Here is a 22,782-nt window from a genome sequence, read left to right as displayed (position 1 = left end):
GAGGATCTCATAAACAACATTCCTGCCCTCAAATGTTTTCTGCTCACCACGAGCCACACAGCTCAATCTATAATATCAAGTATTTATATATATATATATATATATATATATCACAACAGACCCTGAATCCATCACACATTCTTGCATTGCTTTGTTTTGTTGTTGTTGTTTTTTTGCATGTAATTCTTAGTAAGTACAAGCAATTACCTGCCCAAAATGTGTGGATAAAGTGATCAATAAACTGAACAAACATTTTACACGCTGAAGAAAATCTCTGTGACAGCCATAACATTTTGAACACTGCAGGCCGATTAGCCGTTTGCTTAAACTTAAACTAAGGCTATAGTTTGTCTCTTATGCAGTGTGTTCGGATTCTGTTTTTTCACCCTAATTTAGTTTGATATTGGAGGGTTCTGAAATAGATATTGTTGCTATATCATAAAGTCAAAATAAAATGGGAAAACAAATCATGCTGCAAGAAAATGTCACTAATAGAGAGGACAATCTGAAAAAGCTAATATTTTTGGAAAGCATTGACTGATTAAGTTATTCTATGCTGTTGTCGTATAACATGTAATGTGGTTTAACTAAAGGATTGTCTTATGGGATACAGTATCAATAATTTAACTATAATTCTCAGGACATGTTTAAATTAGGTATTGAGATAGAAATTTGAGTCCCTAATGTAGAATATGTAATTTAGTAATAATCAAATGACAAATATAACGATCAGGTTTTCTGCAGATAATAAGTAAAGTGATATAGTTACTATGTGATACTCGGCTATGGTGAGCAACATTGGCCCTGCAGCCTCAGCAGGGATGTTTGCCGGATGACAGGTGGCTCATCTCTCAGCAAAAAACTGTCAAAACAAACTGTCCGAAGCCCTTTGACCTGCTACAAAGTCCATAAATCCATTAAACAAACACATTTCTCATACATTCCAGGAACAAATGCAGTAATGAGTATTTAATGAAAACGTTTTGTCAGTCTTGGTCCGTTTGACTAATGAGCCTATAAGCTTAAACACACACAAACGCACACTGCAGCATGGAGACATCACTGGTCTGGAGTTATTCCACTGAAATCACCTATGGACTCGTTCAGACATGACTTTTTTATAACCCTCCATTAAAATATGAAACACCACACTGTCGCATGTGGATAAGGAATGGCAAGTCTCCCGAACCATGCCAGGCCAAATCGACGCCCCTTCGCCGTCTACCGGACCAGCGGATGACAAGTCCCAGCAGTCTTTACGCACGGAGAGCGCACGGAGAGTTTTGCGAGCGCGCATGGGGGTTGCTCCCTTTCAAGGCTGTCCGTGGCCTCCTCGCCCCGGCGGGCAGCTCCCAGACGACTCTGCCAAGCCTCCCCGATCCGCACCGTTTCCCTCTCTCTACCTTTCCTGTGAAGAAACAACCGGGCGTTACGTCAGAAAGTGCAGGGCAAGCAAGACTGAGTCTCAGGAGCTATTCGTATACGCACTGCTGCCAAACCCGGCTCGGGGCTGCTCCCGAGCTCAGTGCAGCCAATGCAATTTACAAATCCAAACTCTTTTAGAACTGCAGCAGTATGTGGTAAGTCAATATTCATTCATGCTGTGTTTGTTTTCCTGCTGGATGTTTGTTTTTTTGTTTTGTTCCTCTCACAGCTTTCTTCACATGACAGGTCTCTGTTGCTGGCACAATTGCGCAAAAAGAAAAACCCAACAGTCTAACCGGTGCAAAGATACAAACGCAGGGCTGGTTTACCCCGTAGCCTCACTGCAACAACAAAAAACAACAAAAAAAACCCATGACATGATGAAGAAGCAGCAGAGCTTTTCGACGCACACATTTTTCTGCAGCATTTTTTGTGTTTGATTCTTTGCTGATCTAAAAAAAAAAAACAACAACAAAAAAAAACATGCCCCACGCTCGCAATAGGAACCCTAGCCCCATCCCAGAGGTAACATGGGACACAGGATTGAAGGAGATGAACGAGACGTGGAAGGGAGCTATCGCCTGCCTCGGGGTGGCCGTCTTCTTCGTCATGACCATCGGGATCATATACTGGCAAGTGGTGGACCAGCCCAACAAGAACTGGATCCTCAGGGGCACTTTCAGCGGACTGATCTGGGAGAGGAGGACCCACTCGCTGGTCATCCAGACCCTGGCCGAGGACAAGACCTTTGTGGAGATAGACGTGGGGAACGTGGGGAACCCCGACGTCGAGGTTCCCTTCGTGAGGAACCTGTGCTGGCTGAACAAGACGGAGTTCTGCTACACGTGGGACTCGCTGGCCGAGGTGAAGATCTCGCTGGAGGTGAACGAGGAGACGGAGACGGAGTGCTACGGCATGACCTGGGCGCCGGTGCATTGTCACGTGCAGCTGAAGGTGGGAGTTCTCTCAGCCGGCACCTCACACACACACACACACACACACACACACACACAGACAGGCTCTTGGGAAAAGGCACAAAAAAGTTGTACGCCAAAACACATTTTCACGTGATTCGTGCGTATTCTCCATTTCCAGTTTACAGAGAAGCCATTGGCCTGTGATTGTGCATGGCCGATGTCCTGTTGCTGCATGATGTTAAACATTGACAAAACGTTGCATTCATCAGGCACCACCCATTCAAGTGGACACCTTTGCGCACTATATCACACATTTTAGTTCTCACACGGTTCCATAGGTTTTGTTTTTGTTTCATATTTGGAGATATTCCTAAATCTACACGATCTCAACGAGCTGTGTATGATATCAAAAGAGGCAACGCACAGGGTGGTTCATTAAAAACATCATTTTTTTTCAATTGGAAATCAAATAAGTGTCGTGAAAACAGGGATTTTGCAGGATGTGGGGTGGATACAGTGTCATGCATAGTTTGGCTTATGTGATTATGATTTTTTTTTGTAAACATTCAGAATTTTAGATTTAATTTCGGTGATTGTATTTTGTTGCATTTGTCGTTTTGAAATACGGTTTCTTATCCTTTGCCTCCTATTTAAATGAATGAAACGTTACATGATTGTGTTTGAATTACTCAGTTAAACTAGAATGAAATTGGACAATTAAAAAGTATTTGTGTGATTCCCTCGTCCTTTTCCATTCACAGCCCTCATCCAACTGCACAGAGCAGAATACATCTCGTGTTAAATCTGCGTCACAGTTGCATTTTTTTTTTTACATGCACAGTACTTACTGTACTTTTCCCCCCACAGCTTAATTATCAAAGGCGTTTAACCATTAGGATGTTTGGGGAGGTTAATCCGCCCCCACTGGAACATTCCTCGCCATAACTCCCTCGTCATGAGGAGCAACTGCTCACAGAAAAAAATCTTTCCAAACTTAAGTCGCCTTATTGTTATTTTTCTATTTTCCAAAATCCTCCTCAGGTGACCCCCTCATGGCACCAGCTGTGAAAGCGAGGCCGGATTGCTGAAATAAATGAGCCCCCTGCATGGTTTGCGCATTTGTCCCCCCCCCCCCCCCCCACGCGCAAAGACGCTTTGAGGAAAGGACAAGCTTTCTCTTACAAAACGCTGTCATCCAATGCCTTCGTGCGTGCGACGCTTCCTGAGACAGTCTCATGTAGCCATCACATACCTCTCTGTGCCCGGGACATCTGCACTGGAGTGACAGTGACTCGCACTGAGCGTTTGACTCTAAAGAGACCACGACTACCAGCGCTGAAGACGTTCCACTTAGACCCACATTCATCATTTTCTCTTACGTATGTAAATGTGATATATTAAAAAACCCAAAGAAAATGAAACTTGCCCTTTCTCCTACCCTCAGCTGTCTACTGTGACCCCAGTGAGGTCTCTTCTGCATCAGTTTCATATGTTCAGCTGCTGTTTCAGTCTTCACTCTGTCTTCCTGAACCTTTTTTATATCTCTTTCCGTTCCTTATGAGTGACTTTTGCTTTTGCTTGTGTGTGCGTATCCTTCCAGGACTGCTTCTCCATGACCAATGTGTCCTGGTACGGCGGAGCCAGTGTCCGGGGTCAGACATGGCCCATCAATGATCAAAATGCAACGATGCAGCCCTTCGTCGTCAGCGACCTCAAGGACAACCCCTCAGGCTTCGGCTCTGCCCTGGAACGCTACTTCCTGGGCTCGTCAGGTAAGAGCGTCACGGTTTTTTTTTTATATCAGTTGAGATTTCGCTACTTTTAGTGGAGATTATATCTCATGAGCAAAAGTGGATTCATAGCTCTGCGTCACGCCGATACGGTCTGTTAGGACGTGAAAGATCTGTTCAAGTGTTTAAGGAGACAACGGGGTGGACAGTTTTTCCACACTTGCCTCATGGTGCGGGGGGTTAGCACAAGGGCTCAGGGGAATCTGACCCCACATCGGTGGGTATACGACGTGTGGCGTGAATCCCAGGGCGTGAGGGAAGCCCTGTGGATGTTGTTGTGTTTTCTTACCCCCCCCCCACCCCAGCCCACACACCGCTCATGGGCATGCCTGTTTGTGTCTGAGCTGAGAAAAAATGGAGCCCCCGTCGTCTCCAGAAAACGGCGTCTCAGCACACAGCACAAACCACAGACGGGGATATAGGAGCGACTGGCCCCGCAAATAGAGTCTAAAACAATCTCAGTTTATTAATTTAGAGATTAGACTACAAAGGGAAGCGAACCACCTTCGGCGTCTTAAATTAACTCTTTGGGATACCGGCGGGGTAATTGCCTTTTGTTTCTATTAAAAGGTCGGGTTGGATCAGGGCCCTGCCGACTCTTATAACTCACCAGGTTATTTTGGGGGTGTTAGATTTTATCCTGGGGGCAAAGCGGGGAGGCAGGGACCACTGGCGGATGTGAATGGTTAACGTGACTGATGAGGAACGTTTATGGTGTGTGTGTGTGCGTGTGTGTGTGTGTGTGTGTGTGTGTGTGTGTGTGTGTGTGTGTGTGTGTGTGTGTGTGTGCGTGTGCGTGTGTGTGCGTGTGTGTGTGTGTGTGTGTTTTGGTAGCTGGTGTAGCATTAACCTCAGGTACTCCGGCCTCTCGAGCTGGGTCTAAGTGGAGTTTGCTCACTGAACTGCTGCAGAGACTAACCTGAACCACAGTTGGGGGTTTTTTTGTGTGTGTGTGTAGCTTTAACATTGAGGAGCTAAAGGGGGTCACAGTGGAGGGCAACACATCAACCGCTGAGGTGATATCATGAATTATCTTTTATGCCTTCAGTGGTTGTTAGCAGTGGCCTCACACTCACACACACATTCATCCACACACTGACAGAATTCAATGCACACATGCATGCCCACATACACCCCTGTGCGTTTCTTTGTGTGTGTGTGTGGGGGGGGGGGTGTTATGTAACACGGTGGCGGGCTTAACATGAGAGTCACATGACAGAAATCCCTTTTCCACCTGGTGAGTGGACGGCGGTGATTATCAGGACCCGGTAACCCTTTGTTACTCTGTCTCGGCAGCGAAAACACACGCACACACACACACACACACACACACACACACACACACACACACACACGGATGAGATGACATCCCAATGAGAACAACTGTTCCCACGTTGCCAAGTAACCACTCACAGACACATACTGTACATAGCCCCAAACATAGCAAACTGGTGCTCAGCAATGACAACGATGGCTGTTGGACCATTAAAGGTACATTTAACACGATATCGTACTTTAGCTGAAGGATGTTTTTGTTTTGGCTGGTTTTCGCTGCCTTAGATTTACATAATGTGCACATTTGACCTCAGAGAAAATCATTTTTCACAATTTCACGCAGACAGATTGAAAAATTGCACTTGGTTTTGTTTTGTTTTATTGAGGATCCACATGATTTGTTATTGGTGGAAAAAGGGTTTAGATTAAGTTAGAAACTAAAACTATCTAACTGTGTTAGATAAATTATCTGACCCGCAATTTTTGTGTTCATTGTTTTTTTCCATGTAAAATTACTCTCAAAAGACAACGACTAGGCTTCCGATGTGTCTGCCGAAGTGAACGCAACCTTAAAATAATTCTGAATATATATAGTGAATATAAGCATGTGCAACGCTTAAGAAAAGCTTCTTTACACTTCAACTGTCCCCACCGGCTCTCAGCACATCAGAGAGGAGCTGGTGCGATTGACCATGATCGATATTGGTCCTTAACAAAACCAATTTTAATTTAGCCTATTATAATCAAGTATCATCATTATTATTTATTTCTAAATACCCAAGAACACCACACTGTACAACATAATTAAACACACGAACCAAACCCTGTGATCCGATTAAGAGGCACGCAGGCACCTAAGAATACATCAGATGTGAACACAAGAGTATAACTATGATTCCATACCATTTCCAAGTTCGATGCAGGTGCACGTACACAATTCACTGGCAATGCAACGACTGTTCTTTGCACTAATAAGGTCTCAGAATAAAACCTCACAGTTTTATTTTCATGAGTTACGAGTCCACGAGTTCTCCTGCACCGAGTTTTGAGTTCAGTGAAAAAAGGACTGCAGTGTTTGTTTTCCACAAAACAGATTGAGGGAAGGCAGCACTCCAGTGGTAGTAAAAAAGTGAAAGCGTCACCACATGTCTTTTTAAAAATATATTATTGATGATTAATGGACTGACAAATCTGCATTTTGGCAATGCTTCATCAGAGCTATGACGCCGTCTTTTTTTTTCTCTCTTGAATTTGCGTTTGAAACCAATTTTAGTTTTAGAGTAATATTCGGCTCCACAGCTGTGTGACCCCACTGACCATCCGCGGTATTTCTGCAGTACATGTGACGCTCGCTGTGTGTGCATGGGACCTGTCCTCACTGACTCTAGTTAGTCATAGGGGCACATTATAAATGTGTTGGGGGGGGAAGCGGAGCTGCGACTGATGTTACGAACCTAAGAGGACTCCTGGGGACAGTTAAAGAGCAAGACGGGCGGACTGAAACGTGGAGCGGCCGAGCAAACGACAGACTACGTACAGTACTGTACGGCAATAGTTGATATATTAAAGAGGATATAGAGGAAACACAAAGGAGAGCGGCAAAGTGGAGTAGAAGTAGAGCGACAGAGGGAGACAGGAGAGAGGATATAATGCAACCAGGCAGTAGAGTGACATTTGAGAGCGTTGCCAACTGGAGGAACTTGTCATAGCCCCACCTGTCTTTATCCATACAAAAACAACTGGGCTACTAAGGGCAGATTAGATATCACCGAGGCCACATCCTGCATTAAGAATATAAGAGGAGACCCTGTCCCACAGCTTTAAGGGGCTTATTTCTGCATTTGATCAAACTCAGATCCACAAGGATACAGTTGCACATTGTGTCTTAGTCAGCGAACCTGAGCAGAAACAGTGTCGGATACATTGTCGACAGGCAGATAATCCATAATCTGGAAAAGAAACACTGAACATGGTCAGAATCACACGGCAGTGATCATGTGCCGGCCTGATGCATCCCTGGGGGGGGGGAGTAACTGGAATTGTCAGTGTGTCCACATCCTAAAGCAAAGAATCAAATAAACTCAAGATGCACCAACGGTTATCTTCATTAATTCCCTGAGATGCCATCATGATCGCTCTACGGCAAACCATTAAATTTATAATTTATTGAAATTCAAAATACATGAGACTTAAGAAATAGAGTTGTTAGAGTACAATGACAGCTACAGTACTGTTGCTAAAAATCCTTGCATGGATATTGATCAGGCAGAATCATTTTTTGCTCTGAAGTATTCATAACACAGCAGCCATCTTTTTTTAAATTCTTAATCATGTTTCTCTGTAAGTTATATTTCAATTGACCGTTAGTGAAATATCAGCGCCTCAACACAATGGTGACTAACTTTCAGGATGGGAATCACATCATTGCCATTATTGAATAAAAATGTAAGATTGCATATCCATTTATTTTCCTATATCAAGTTCGGAAATAGCTAAATATTAATTGAAATCAAAATTTGACGTTTTAATAACCAACTCAATTAAGGGTCCACTAGGGAGAACACAGAAATCATTCGAAGACCATAATATTGGCATCCAATGAGCAGCATATTTGCTATATTTATAAGCATTATTTCATCCGTTCTCTTTTCCATTTTCTTGTTTTCTTCATGTGCACTATTTTCATACTCCATATTCATACACATAAGACAAATAACTTGGCTCTCAGCGGGGTTTCCCCCTGCTCACCATGTCAAATAAGGAGCCCGGAGAGATCCTGTTTGTTTTCATTGAGAGCTTCGACGTCACCTTCCTCTTTTACGGTCGCGATCCAATAAAAGTAATTTATCTACTGTCTGTTCACATCTGCTTTTTCTCCATGCTTGTCTTTATAAAGTGAGATATAATCATATTCAAAAATTCTACAAGACTCACATGACCTTAAGCTATTAGACCACCTCCTAGACACACACACACACACACACACACTGTATGTGTCCATATGGGCAAACATCTACTAATTGTCTCTCTCTTCAGTCGCACGTCCACCTTTCAATTTATTGTATTTCTTTCTCCCCTTTGCCTCCCACCCCCTTTTTCTTTTCTTTTTTATTTCTATCTCTGACTCAGTCTTTCCATGTTGGATCCAAAGAAATGATACTTTAATGCTCCTGCCAATTTGTTGTCGGCCTCTTGGAGGGAACTGGACAAGCACAACACAGAGATAGGGATAAAACTTGTGTAGCTGTCAAGAATTAAGATTTGATTTTCTCTCCCCTTTCCGGATTATGATTATTTGTTTCAGGGTTTTTTTTAATTAATACACATATATTGTCTTCTTTTATTTTTCAGAATTTCTGTTTGAGCATTTTCTCTGTCGAACAAAATGAAGCTGCCCCCAAAAACCACTCCCGTGTTACTCGATAGGTCACCGCGAGGTCCTTGGGCAGCTGCCCCGAAACTTCGACTCTCTCGGACAAGTGAGAGGTGAAACGCTTTAATAATGACTCACTTAGCCCAACTGACGCTGTGTTAAAAGCAGACTGTCATCTCCCGTATGAGAAGGCTACTGTATGAGAACCCTCTGACAACATTTTCCACAGTCAATCTCCGACCTAATACTTTCCGTCAAGGACATCGAGCGAGAGGCAGCAGAGAGAGGGAGGAAGGGGGCCGATACAGCCGCAGTACAGCATACAGTATATTACAGTATATCTGCTTGTTCACAACACAAGACGCAAGCCCATCTGAGCGCGTCAGCTCAGGCTTGTTTCCATTATTGAACACTGAACTACCTTTTGGAAAAGTGACTGACATGAAGGAAAAGAAAAAGACTGACGTGAAGTATGAGGGTCAAGGAGAAGAAACACATGGCCTATGACATCGCAGTGTTTGAATGTGGATTCCTCTCATCTCATCTAACGATATAGTCAGAGGGACCCCTTTGTAATATTTGTCCAGAGCGGCGTCTCACACTTGAGGCAATAAAATTGATTGACCATAGGAATAGAGCGGAGAAAAAGTATCTTTAGTGTTTCATTATTTTTTTCAATAACGGGGGATTGGAAATTTACTACCGTGGCAAGGTCCCAGGTTTGTGGCCATCAATTTCTTGAGGTCGGGCACAGAAACGAAGTTTCCATTGTTAAGGAAATACATGCCTGAACACACACACACACACACGTACACAGTTGCACACACACACACACACACACACACACACACACACACACACACACACACAAACACACACACGTACACACGTACACAGTTGCACACACACACACACACACACACACACAGTAAGTGTTTCAATGCACATTTTTTTATAGTCCCGGTCAGGTCTGCGTGCACAGGTGTCATAAATAACAGTATATATATGACAGGTAAAAAAGAGAGCGGCCCATCTGGTCCGCAGCAGCAGTGAGTCGGCATGCAGCCTTGTTCCCTCCAGAGCAGTCGCCCTCCGAAGGGCCCAGACTCCACATTAAAACCTCCCTGACCCCTCGGAAGGTGCAGGGGGTCACCTCCGCCGCCGCCGCCGCCGCCGCCGCCACCTCGGGACGTTTGGCGCAGACTGAGCGAGAGGAAGTGCCGAACCTTTATGGTCCTATAAGTCCTGTTCTGTTTTTCTTGGCGGTCCACGGTTTCCCATTAAAGGAAAAAAAGCATGTGAGAACACACGTATGTGTATGAGGAGGCGATTTTTTCGGGGCTGCTTGACTTGTGTGTTTGCCCCAACGCCTGTAAAACTGGAGCACGTTGGTGTCTAGTCATGGAAATCTCTCAATAAACGTTGTTCATTTTTGCACTTTTGCTGCTTTGGACGCGAGCGAACACGATCAGCCGGGCATATAATTTTACTTTCGAGAGCTAGTGGAAAATATTTCGGGGGAAGCTTGACGTGTTTAAGGAATTGTTCTAAAAATAGGGTCGTCGCCCCCCCTCACTTCCCCTTTAACTCCCCACCTTGGCTGTAACTCAAACCTGCTTCACTCTCTTTAAATATCACTTATTGATTCCTGCTCCTGTCTGGTACATGTCTATGTCAGAGATGTATGTCTGTGTCACAGAGAGCTTCGCTCATAAAACCAGGGCTTTTCGAAGATCAGTTGCGATCAGGAGTCGCCCCCCCCCCCCCATTACAAATGCACAGTGGTACATGCAGAGTACATTGGTGAGAGATGGACAGTGTTCACACACAAACATTCAGATCTGCACATTTAGTGGAAGATGGGATTAAGAGTTACAGCGGGTTTTCTCTCCAGACTGTCCCTTTTCCTCAAGGCCCCCTTCAGTGTCACTTCCCATAAAGAAAAAATTAAATATGACTCAAGGAGTCATGCCGGCAAACTCAGAGTCCACTTTCCACTCTGCGTGCACTTTTGTGAAACACACTGTTTGCAGCCTGCTGTATCTGCACACCATTCTCCAAGGCTTGCCCGGTGTCTGGTGTGGTCGGGTCGCCTCTATTTCCACTGCCCACATTCCTCTTCCATCCTTCCATGAAGCTATAACATTTTTCTCCACTGGCCCACTTTCTCCCCTACTGTACGCGCGCTGTATTGACACGCACTTGGGCTTCGTCTAAAATTGATTCGAACCACTTGCGGTTTGAGCGTGTGCCGTAAAGTGTGCTCTCTCCGTCCAGAAAATCTCTATTAGCAGCCATTTGTGAACCTTAAACAAGCCGTCGGATCGCGGTGACTTAATACCATGTGAGAGGCAGCTGAGGTGTTACCAGTATCTCTTTGACATTATCCGTTGCAAACACGTGAGAATTACCCCGAGGTGGAGGGCTCTTCGCTGGGCTTTAAGCAGCGCTCGAATACTGATCTCTGAAACTATTAATCCGATTATAAACTGGTACATGAGGGTCCTGCCTGCTCCTGCTCCCCCGCCTGTATAAGAACAGTGAGCCCATTGAAACCAGAGATGGTGACCCGAGTGAGCCGAGCTCTCCCGGCTCAGGGTTCTCAGACTGTCCGCTCGCTTTGGGAGGCGGGCTTGTTGCACCTTAATCTGTTCATTCATCCAAATCCCAAATCCCCGTTTGGCTGCTTTTTTTTGTTGTGCAAAAAGCCCAAGCAAGGGGGCGGGCGGGCGGGGGGGGACGGATTTAGATTCTGGGTCGAGGGCAGAGATCGACTCCTGGGCTGGGTCCTGCAGGAGCGGAGCGGAGGGCACAGGGGTGGACAGGAAGGTAGTTAAAGTTCGGAAGGGAGAAGGTGGGAGTCGGGAAGGGTGAGAAGCGGTGAGGGTAGGGGGGTGGGGGTAATCCGAGAGGGAGGAGGCATTCCTCGCAGGGCAGCTACATCTGTGGACACAATTATCTGCTTGCCATAATCTTATCATTTCACGGGGCCTGTGAAACGCTGTGTACGCACAAACCAGGGAGTCCCTTTGCTCTTGACTGCAAGTTGACTCATGTAATCGCAGGTGCACTCTCTGGGCTCTGTGTCTCCGCTGGTCCGAGAGTGGGACGGAGAAACGACAGCCACATGAGGCGCGGGCCTGGCAACAAATGAAAAAACAAATATTCGCCTTCAGAATCGGCCGTGACTTACACTGGACGCCCCAGCTACGCTCAAGCCCTCGTCTCGCTGCCGTGCAGTGTGACCTGCCTCCGGGCGCGTCGCCAGCAGTGCCAGGGTGAACCCATCCGGCCGCATGCTGCTACATCTCGTTCTGAGGAGTGGGGGGGGGTTTTTGATTTGTTTTTTCACATCTGAGTGGAGCAGTATCATCTGACACAGCCTACGCTCTTGACTCCCACAACACTCCATCCGTCACCCTCGTTCCCGTCTCGGCAGCACTATGTCATACGAGCGGAATCTGCCACGGACTGTCTCATACCTGCGCTGTGGTTTACGCTTGTTTTGCGTCGACGTGCTACATCTGTTTTGAAAGTGAATTTCCCTGACACGTCCCCTCTCCTGTCCCGCAGGTGTCGCGGTTCTCGTGTCGCCCGACACCCCCCTGCAGCTCGGGCTGGACAGCAGGCAGCAGTTCTGCCTGCAGTCGCTGCCCAGTATGGAGCGTGTCCCGCTGCAGTACACCGTGTGCGTGGCCCGCAACGTGAAGGCCGCTCACCAGGACGCCGCGCAGACACTCTCCCCGCCCGGCAGGGAGCTGCCCAACATGAAAGCGCTGTGGTTAGTTCAGTTTCGATTAAGATTAGTGGACGGTGGGGTTGGGGGGGGGGGGGGCGGCATTCTGGGGTTGTCATAACACCAATAAGTCAAGCAGTGGTGCCTCTGCGGGCGCTGATTTAAGATTTGTTGGCATTTAAGGGAGTCATGAACTAAAACTCATCCAGGTCCTGTGCGTGTGATTTTACAGGCTGCCCTTCTGGAAGCTGCTCACCAACGTGGATTCGGGCCCGAAGGTGGAGAGGGAGCTGAGGATCTTCTCCAATCGTCTGAGGAGACACCAGCTGGGGGAGGGAGTCATCAGCCTCAGTGAACATTCCACCACCCTCCTCTCTGATATGGTACGATCACCACCGGTCAGAGCTCGCCCGAGCAACTGGACTAAAAGACTAGAGCCTACTGCTACATCTCCAGTTGACCACGCACTTTGTTTATATCGCGTTATTACCACGAACAAAACAGAAAGACACTTCAATTCACCGAGAAGCAGAGAATGAAGTGACCCCGGGGGTTTTTACATCCTCCTACAGCTGTGCATCTTTTATTCATGACCCCACAGAGGTGGGAGGACAGTTTCCCCGTTGATCTTCTTATACTCTCCTTGGACGTGTAATGAAACGTCCAAGGAAAGCGAGATCACTGGCCGCTAAAGTCGAGCGGATCCGAGTCAATACATGGTGATATTCCATTACAAAACAAATATAGCCAGGAGAAGACAAACAAAAGGAATCTCGGGTTGCTCCGAGGCCGAAGACGAAATCGCCGAGAATCGAAGGGATCTCAGCCAAGACCAACTCGAGCAGGTGATGCTGACACCGGCTGGATGCTGTGAGCCGACCTGGTCCGTGCCACAGTTTCACATCATCAGTCCGTCGGAGAGGTCGAGTCCATGCGTCTGCATGCTACATGCGTTCACGATGCTTACAGTGTGCTCCCGTCCGCACAGGGCAGAAATAATGGGAGAAATACACTCGATGGATGCCGTTTCGGTGAACAGGAGTTTCCCCTTACTACTCACGATCCACATGTTTTCTGGTGCGTCAAAGATGTCGAACACCAGTGCTGTTTGCGCTCCATTGCTCGGCTCCGCTCGGCAACTGCCACGAAGAAACAGCCAAGGGAACAGTTCCGCGTGGAAACCCGTGGCGAAGCTGAACTTGTCCGTTAACTGTGAGGCTCCGCAGCACAAGTGCGACTGGCGATGATGATCTCCTGTTAAAAAAAACAACTAAGAAACTTCTCTTGCACTTTGCAGTTTTACAAGTATTTCCTAAATCATCAGTCACACTGTGACCTCCCTTTTCCAGTTTCCATCGCAGTTTGGAAATGACTCGCTGGCATTGGAAAAAAAATTGGGGCCTAGTAATAAGTTTGCCATGTTTCTAAGCTTATTACTGACACGTTCCATAATTTAGCTTTTGCAAATCAAGCTTTTAGAAAAAGGCCGGCGGCGATCCCAGGTTTTTGTCTCCTTCTTTACTGTCCGTTAATAGTAGTTTGACAATTATTTGGATGTCACGTTCATTTCCAGTTTGGAAAAAAAGAGAAAGGAACACTTAGGGGGGAAAAAACATTTCTAAGAAATTGCATAATATGTCTGTGCTAATCTTCCCTCTCTTCCCACCGCAGCTTCGCCCTTCAGGGGGTCGACCTTTTGTTCTTATTCCTACCAGGTTTTGTCCCCGCAGTTATGCAATCTGCTAATCTCTTGTTTGACTTGAACATGTAAATTCCAAAAAGGATTATAATACACGTAACGTGATTCTGACACAGGTCGCGTTGTCGGGGCGACAGGTTTACAAAGCGAGGCAGCCAATATACATTTAAATTGTTCTACTGGGGGAATCACAGTGTTGCATGTAAATGATTGAGGCGACGATGCAGAGAGTGTTTGATTCAGCTACTGTGAAACGTTCAGGCTGCACAGTGTTGACCGTAGCTCGTCTTCTCTGACTCCCCACAGGACCACGACTACCTCAACGTCAGGAAAAGGGGGATGTCCAAGAGACTGACCAGGGACCTCCCGCTTGTCAAGCTTCTTAACATTTCCATCACCCTGTCCCCTTTCCTGGGCGTGGACACCGCGCAGTTCCACACCTCGCTCACGGACGGCACCGAGGCCCACTGGCTCGGCCTCCCCTCGGGCCCCCGCGGTCAGCTGGTGAGGGCCTGACATCCGTCATCCCGTGAAGCACACGATTGTTTGCCGTTGCCTGAGGTTTTCTTTTGATATTTGGCTCGGGTGGCTATTGTTGTGGTCCAGAGTCACCTTCCTGTAAGAGGGTAAGAAAGTCCACGTCCTTTACATTTTCCGTCCACAGCGAACGCGTTCCACTTCTAAGACGTACAATTTTCCATGGAGAATACCAGACATGGAACTTTTTTCCCACTTTTGCAGTTTTATAAAAGGCGGAGTGAAACGGCCTCATCCGGGAGAGGCACTGTGGCCAAGAAGGGATTTGTTATCGACCGAGAGAAAGATGAGAGGGTTCAGCAAACTCGCATTTCAAATGGCATTTCTTCTTCCCTTCAGATCCCTGTGATGAGCCAGTGGCGGGGAAAGTTCTGCGTGAAGCTGAACATCACCAACCCGGCAGCGGTGAGCTGGTTCCTGGACAGAGTGGGGTCCCTGCAGGCCCATCTGGGGATGGAGTACATCGTGCTGGAGGGCGCTGAGGGGAATCTGTTCCAGGAGCAAGACCTGCGGCCGCCGCAGGATCTGGGCGGAGACAAGTACATCCGCCTGCTCGCCGACCTGGCCACGAGGATAGGAGACTCCACCATCATGACGGCGGCGACGGGGTAATGCGCTCAGGCGTCACTGCTATCATCTGTGGAGACACTTTTGGAGACTTCTCCTGCAGTCCTCATTCCGATTCTCTCTGCGTCTCAGGTCGAGCCACAAGCCACTGTTTGTGCGGATGACCTCCCTGCGGTCCGACTGGAGCCTGATGGGCCTGAAGGGCATCATTCCCTCCCTGCTGCACCACACTCTGCTGGGATACAACTTCCTCATTCCTGATGCAGTAGGTAATGCCACCGCCTAATAGGTCGCTTCTCTGACTCATGGTAATATTATTGTCTCCCGTGAAAGGCGCGCTCATTGTATCAGGATCCTTCTCAGAGGAACTCTCAGAGGAATAAAATATGGTTAAATGACAACAACGACAAACTCGACAAATCACTCACGAAATGAATGATATATTGTGTATTTACAAGATGGGAGCAATACGAATAAGTGCTAGTTAAATTAAGGAATGAATCCATGGCTCGATCATCTTTGTGCCATAATATTTGACACTTTTATGGAGCAATGAACCCTCTGAAAACACTACAGTCAGTGTAGAAAAGAAGAAGAATGGGACTCACTTCCCCCGTCTCCCAAACCCCACAGCTCACACAACCTGTTTTTCCTCCTGGATATTTTTTCTTTTCTTTTCTTAACCAGCAAGAGGAACAATCCGAGTCCAATGTAACGTGATATTTTTCTGTCCCCAGGTGGCTCTCTGTCCGGAGACCTGGTCACGGACGAGGAGTTGTTCATCCGTTGGTTGGAAATTGCAGCCTTCCTCCCTGTCATCAGCTTCCACACTCCCCCCTGGGTCTGCGGGGAGGACCGGGTACACAACCACAAGCCAAAAACACACACACACACACACACACACACACACACACACTCACGCACACCAGTCAGGAGCAACCCCGTGTGGCCAAATAACACTTCCTCAGGTTCGCATTCAATTCTCCAGACTTGATGAGAAGATTGTCACCTGTGAGATCTACAGCTGAAGGATCAAGTGGTGTGGGAATGCTGCCAAAAAGAGACGTTTTCTAAAGGGGAGTGGGAGATTATCATTCCGTCGCGCGCACAGCAGAGATGAAAAGAGTCAGGAGTAAAAAAGGAGTAGAGAATAAAAGTTTATTGACCCTCTTCAGCCCCTGGGTCAGTGCCGCCAAGTTCCCACCATATCAGTGGGCCAAAGGCGCGGAGGCAGGACCGATCCCCATCCCCTCTCCGCTGGAGACGAGGAATGTATCCCTCCATGCGCACGGCCGCAAAAACAATGCCCACGGGCTCAAAGAGTCCGGTGGCGGATATCAATGCGTTTGACAAGGTGGAACCGGAGCTCAGGTTCCTACTCGATGTTTCTCAAGCCAGTGAAGGCCATCTCCCCCACCCCCCACCCCCCCACCGCTGCCCCTTCCCTTCTTCCCCTCAATAGGAGCGATTGTTTGGCCCCCTCCCAACGTCACCTGTGGTTAAGCGTCCATCTGGTCCGAATTACAACCCCTCCTTTCAGATTTATGGCTCGCGCTCACGAGCCACTTCGGCAGGAATGATAATGAATTTGAGGACAAGTCTTGGAAAAAATACTTTATTGTGGCAATTAAGATTTCCATGAGCAATCGACAAGTGTGACGGAGCGGGCGCGATCGGCTGCCCCTCTTTTCTTTCTCTTTCCCACGAGGAGAGGACTGAGGCGGCAGAATGTATATTGCTTGTGACTCGTGCAGTGAGATAAAAAGAGGCCCTTTTGAACAGCTAAACGTTTGACAGCAGAAATGTTTTCCATCTCGGGTCTCTCGCGCTGGCCTTCAACTGCTGAGCTCAGGTGAAGAGAGACAGAGAGGACGTTTTAGAGGAGAATAGACGCGTGATGAATGATGCGAAATCCTTTTTTTTCCTCCGCCGCCGTGGCGGCCCACCTTTATTTCCGCAGTGTGCGAGACTCCGTGCGGTCACTGACAGGTCACGGCAGCGACTGCGCCGGGGGAATCGAATCGCGGATTAAAAAAAACCTCAAACCCACACACATGCCTGGCTTCTCAATTAGAGAAGGATCCGAGCTCATTCCTGCGATTGGTTCTCAATCCTCCGGCTTTTAGTCGCGGTCACGTTTTGTTTTTGTCACGGCAACGCCGAGGAGGATGTGACCCTTCCAGGAATGCTGGAGGAGCGTGGCCGGGGGGGGGGGGGGACAAAGACTTGGACAGTGTTAAACTCACTAAGTCGACAAAGAGCTGCTACTACAAGTTCTGTCTGCATGTCTGGTCGTAGAGACGGCACAAATGTCTTCAGCGGGCCTCGCCGTCCGTATTACTCCTGTCCTTGTGGCAGATCGTTTAGTTTCTCGTCAGTTTTCAGTCCGTGAGTTCCTCTGAGATTTCTTGGAACTATATCTGTCTGGATATTAGCCGAAGCCCCGGCAGCGACAGCTCCACACAAAAAAAAAGAAAGAAAAAAAAAAAGGCAGACGACCTCCCCACATAGATTCTTCATGAGGTAACTTCTGTAATGGCAGGGAACATACAAGTAGGTGATGAATTCTTTTTTCCCCGCAATCCACCTCATGGTTGTCTTCTCTCTGCGTTCGGTGACTCCAAGGTGCTAAACCTCACTCGCGTCTACGTGGCAAAGCACCAGAGGGACGTGGTGCCGCTGATAGAAGAGTACGCAGAGGAGTGGCGGTCGACGGGGAACCCCATCTACCGGCCGATGTGGTGGCTCAGTCCCAGTGACCCCGTGACCTTCACCATCGATGACCAGTTCCTCATAGGAGACAAGGTGACTCAATGGCGCTCTGGTGGGAGGGGGTCGAGTTCCCCGTGTCCGCATCCGATACGCTTGGCATACGATCGAGCGCCGTAACCCAACGCCCGGCTTATTAAGTGCACAATCTGTCTGACATCTGAGTTTGTTTTGCCAAACTGATATGGGCGCGTGTCGCCGTTGCCGGTTTTCCAGGTCCTGGTGGCGCCGGTGGTGGAGAAGGGGGCGGCGCAGAGGGATATTTATTTACCTGACGGGGGCTTCCAGTGGCAGGACAGCCGGAACGCGCAGGTGTTCGACGGGGGGACGTTCCTACAGGACTATCCCGTGCCCTTGGAGGAGGTGGCCGTTTTCGTCCGGAGGAGCTGAGTCGCGGGGAGGATCCGGCGGAGTCGCCTGACTTATCCTGTTACGGTTTTGAAATTCTCAAACAGAACAACAACAAACAAAAAATAACTTGTGCTGTTCCCAACTTGCACTTTTCCACTAAAGACCATTGACCCTGTCTCAAGGCTCCTGTCTCGAGATGACACGTAGAAAGATTTCTTTTTATACTTGCACTTTACAGTTCAATATGATTTGTATCTTTTTTTTTTGTTTCCTTTGTGACAGTTTTTCTTCTTCCTTTTTTAAAAAAAAAACGTTAATTGGTTTTTACCTCTCGGCTGATTTATCTCTGGACTTTTTTTTTTTGGTGTGTATGTAACTTCTGTGTTTACATACTGCAATTCTACAGTCTTTAATTTTTTGTTGTTCTCGCTGCTGGCTCTCTTGATACGGAGGAACAAAGCAAGCGCCTTGTTTGCTTCAAAAGAATCTGAATCTCTCGAGAAGACCAAATGAAGAAATAGAAAGGACAGAGGACGATGCTCGAAGGGACTCACCGGGATGCAAATTGGCTCACAGCAGACCGACGCACCCGGGGTACCGTGTGGCTTGCTCGCTCATTGGAAAAGGCCTTTACTTGAACTGATGTTTTTATGAATGTACCTCAAGCTGTGGTTTCCTCACTGCCTTGCAGAGTCCTCAGACACAACCATCTGCCACCACCCCGTAGCAGCACTTATTCTTTGAGTAGTGTAACTGAAATTTAAAAAATCAACATACCACTCTGTCGGACACGTCTGAATGTCCTTTAGTACTGTAGGCCACATGCACCTGAGGCCAAGCTGAACTGTCATTGTAACTCTGACTATATTTGAATTTGCATATTCTTACTAACCTGCTGTAGTAATGGCTTCTTAAATGAGCTGCTCGTCTTTCTTTTCTTCTTTTTTTAAAAAAAAACAACTATCTGATGTCGCGTCGATATGCTCTTTCACTAGTGCCAAGTGCAGCGCTAAAGAAAGCCTCGTCGACAACCCCCACGGATGTGGAAGAAGGATATTTAAAATAAGTAGTGTGACTCCTTATAGGCTTATTTTGCTTTGGTGCAGAGAGTTAGTTGAGACGCTCCCACCACGTCCGTACACTCAATATGAAGCTGCCATTGCTCAGCGTAAAGACTGGACATAGAGGGAACAGTCATCCTGATCCCAATCTGACAAAATCCAAACCATCATTACCATTTAAATTGTCCTGTCTGGTTCATCTAAGCAAAGTGTAAAAACAAAAACAAATCGGTTAAATGAGTTAACGCGTTCTTTGTGGCGTTATGTGCGGGACCACTTCTCGGACAGAAATATTTTCCCCTCCATTTTAAATGCTAAGCTTACGGTCTCCGGTCTGACAGGAGTGAGGGTGGTATCACACTTCTCATCTAACTCGTGACAGAAAAGGCGAATAAGTGTATTTCTTAAAATGTCGAACTAGTCCTCCGTTAGGAGGATAGCATGGAGGAAAGAAAACGATGCTCTGTGCACAGTTAGTTGAGTGGCAGTGCTTCTCTGTGTCCATCTTGTTCCTCACAACACAATCTTAACCGGCCGGCAGTGAAAAAATCATTCAGACTGCAAACGTATCACGTAGCGAACGCTTTACCACTAAATTGACTGTGTAACTCTGATCTAACACGTTTACTGTAACCGACTTCAACACTCAGGTCTACCGAAGCTTATCAAAGTCACCAAATGTCTTAGTACAACGCGGTATGTTGTGAACACATCAACGTCTTAATCCCTCTGAAACGCTGAATGTACAATGGACAAACTGTGATTTCCCCACCGTGCCCCCTTTTTTTTCCTAGTTTCCCGTTCTGATGCTTTTTATGGAATGCTGTGGTATATATTCGTGTATGAGTGGCAGGAAAAATCCCTCGCCCTCTCCTGCGGACGGAGGGAACCTGACGCCACGTGCCTTAATATGCCACTTCTTAAATCTGGACAGTAACACAAGTGCGTCTGGATTTATTGCAGAATCAGCAATGTACATATTACGATGACTGTGCCATTACAAGTGTTTTTATCTCTCTCTCTCTCTCTCTCTCTCTCTCTCTCTCTCGTGTAAATCAGAGAACTTAGTATGACAAAGTTGCAATAAAGTTTACATTTTCTTACTTCACTTCCTGGAGTCATTTAGTTAATGCCTAGTTTATGACACCATCATTTTATACAGTGAACACAATGGGGCAGCACGGTGGGCAGCTAACCACACTTCAAGGGGAGGAGGCGGGATGATGCATTTTTCTATCTTGCATGTTTTTATAAAATATTTCCTTTGGGTGTTTGACTGAACATGCAACCGTCATTATCTTAAAACCAAAGGATTGTGGAATAGGCTCCAGCACCCAGAAAGATCCCAAACAGAAATATGAAAATATAGAGATTCATTAAATAAAGATGTCATAGAGTAAATCGGTTGCTCTTAGCCCGATTGTCTGCTGCGTCCGTGTCTGTGTCGGCGTGCTGCTGAGAAAGTAAAAGTGTGTGTGTGTGTGTGTGTGTGTGTGTGTGTGTACAAGGACCTTATTATTTGTTTTAAAACTGTCTTTACTATATATCTGTGAGCGTGCTGATGACCAACATCTCCCACTGATTCCTCTTCAAACCTATTAAAAGTTATTTATAGCCTTGGTGAGCACGCGGTGGGAAGGATTCTCAGGGGAATCACATTCGGCCCGACCTCCGCTGAGCTTCTCCTCCTCACCTTCCTCTCCCGCTGCCCCTTGGCCGAGCTCCCACCTTGCCCCCCTCCCCCCCCAAAAAAGGCCCCTGCTCCTTTAGCACAGTTAAGAAGACAGGTGCAGCTGGCCGCAGACATGCACGGCCCCCCCACGCCGACCCGCCGAGCTCGCCCATCTCCGCTTACACCCTCGACTTAATCACTTTGATTCATATGGCCCTTTTTTTTCCTGTCTTTTTTGATCCGCACGGGTGCAGTTCTAAGTCAGATAAAATTCACAAGACATACTGATGTGGCTCCGTGGTTTGTGAGGTGATGAAGTTACAGCTGCCGGAGGCCAGAGAGGACTCTGCTTCTGAGGACAGCAGAGGTTATAGAGCCGGAGCCGGGTCAGATTGTGTGCAAAACCTTAAGTGACCTAAGTCATTGGAAATGTGTGTTTTTTAAGTTAATAGCAGTGCACAGTGTTTGATTGCATATTATTCCAATTTCCTAAATACTGCAAAAATATAATTACCCCCCCCACTAACCTGTGTAGAATAAATGGGCTTGATATGTGTGTTGAAGAATGGATCTTTGCCTTGTGAAATCATGGCATGATAACAATTCCTTCCCGGAATCTTGACGTCAAAAACACTTACCCCTTAAATGAACATTAAGCAGCGGGACACAGTGGTCAAATCCTTTCCCGAGTCAACATCCAACCCAATTACTTTGGGCCCTGACTGGGGCCTTGTTACGCAAGTTGTCGGGCATTGCAGGGAAAAACAAACTGTGCTGCCAAAAACCTGAATCAATAATGACACGAACGGTCTTCAGACAGTAGCTGCAATGGGAACAATGTTATTCTCCACTGTTAACAGCTACCGGCGATTACCGCCGGACAGAATTGGAAACGTCCCTTCCCCCCTTTTGCGTGAATAGGCAACACTAGGCTCTTCCTCTTTTCTTTGCCGGTGTTTTCGGAGCACATGAAGTGGCACATGAATTAAACTGGTGACACGCGGAGGCCGCAGATCTCCACCAAAGTCTACTTTTAGAAAGTGCAAGTCAAAGTTTCAGGTTTCAGCGTCTGCTCCTGAGTGAATGGGTTTTCCAGCTTGCCAATTACAGTAGGTGTACGAGTTAAAGGCGTGTTGTCCGGAGGCCAGTCAGTTGAAGACTGTCGATTATGCTGTATGGATTTGTCATACTATGTCTGTCTTGTGGTTTTGAATGGAGGCGATACTGGCTTTCGCCCGTGTGTGTGAACACGAATAGAAAAAGTTTCTCAATCGCGCGCCAGGGCAGGAGGACGCTCTTCATTTGATAAAGACATGAAAAGCAAACGTATACAAAAGGGATGGCCTGGAAAGTGATTTCCATTTTCTGGAGCAGCCAAACTGCAGGTTCCCAGAGTAGATGAGGAGTAAGCAGACCTCAGGAATGCTCGTCTGGAAATATTAGCCTGCTATCGGAAGCCCGGGGCAGGGTGACATCGGGGCGGGTGTAACACTGTGGAGGTGTGTGTGTGTGTGTGTGAGAGAGAGAGAGTGGACAGGAGTAGGAGGCAAGATGTACACTTCCTGCCTATGTCTTCCTTGGAAATCTGTCACCTCGCAATGACTTTAATT

At 47.1% G+C, this 22,782-nt stretch overlaps 1 protein-coding gene across 2 annotated transcripts; it reads left to right on the top strand.

Moving 5' to 3' along the window:
• The first annotated feature begins 730 nt into the window (after positions 1 to 730).
• si:ch211-236l14.4 (SITS-binding protein) lies at positions 731 to 20,603 on the top strand. Of its 2 annotated transcripts, XM_035643336.2 has the most exons (11): positions 735 to 1,580; positions 1,672 to 2,379; positions 3,943 to 4,114; positions 12,354 to 12,561; positions 12,749 to 12,899; positions 14,522 to 14,719; positions 15,092 to 15,360; positions 15,452 to 15,588; positions 16,057 to 16,178; positions 17,945 to 18,124; positions 18,305 to 20,603. In XM_035643336.2, exons 2-11 carry the CDS (start codon positions 1,909 to 1,911, stop codon positions 18,476 to 18,478), a joined length of 2,082 nt encoding a protein of 693 aa, XP_035499229.1. In that variant the 5' UTR covers positions 735 to 1,580; positions 1,672 to 1,908; the 3' UTR covers positions 18,479 to 20,603. The 2 variants fall into 2 exon arrangements, with proteins under 2 accessions (XP_035499230.1, XP_035499229.1); XM_035643337.2 differs by lacking the exon at positions 18,305 to 20,603 and having other exon boundaries at positions 731 to 1,580; positions 15,452 to 15,584; positions 17,945 to 18,082.
• Positions 20,604 to 22,782: the final 2,179 nt, after the last annotated feature.

Source organism: Scophthalmus maximus, chromosome 7 (assembly GCF_022379125.1).
Source record: "Scophthalmus maximus strain ysfricsl-2021 chromosome 7, ASM2237912v1, whole genome shotgun sequence".
Classification (NCBI taxonomy): Eukaryota; Metazoa; Chordata; class Actinopteri; order Pleuronectiformes; family Scophthalmidae; genus Scophthalmus; species Scophthalmus maximus.
This window is presented reverse-complemented; position numbering and strand designations above follow the sequence as displayed.

Excerpts from the sequence above, each read along its gene's own strand:
- si:ch211-236l14.4 (XM_035643336.2), top strand. The coding sequence starts at position 1,909 with ATGCCCCACGCTCGCAATAGGAACCCTAGCCCCATCCCAGAGGTAACA. Across the intron at positions 4,115-12,353 it reads CTACTTCCTGGGCTCGTCAG|GTGTCGCGGTTCTCGTGTCG; the intron begins GTAAGAGCGTCA and ends CCTGTCCCGCAG. Across the intron at positions 18,125-18,304 it reads AGTTCCTCATAGGAGACAAG|GTCCTGGTGGCGCCGGTGGT; the intron begins GTGACTCAATGG and ends CCGGTTTTCCAG.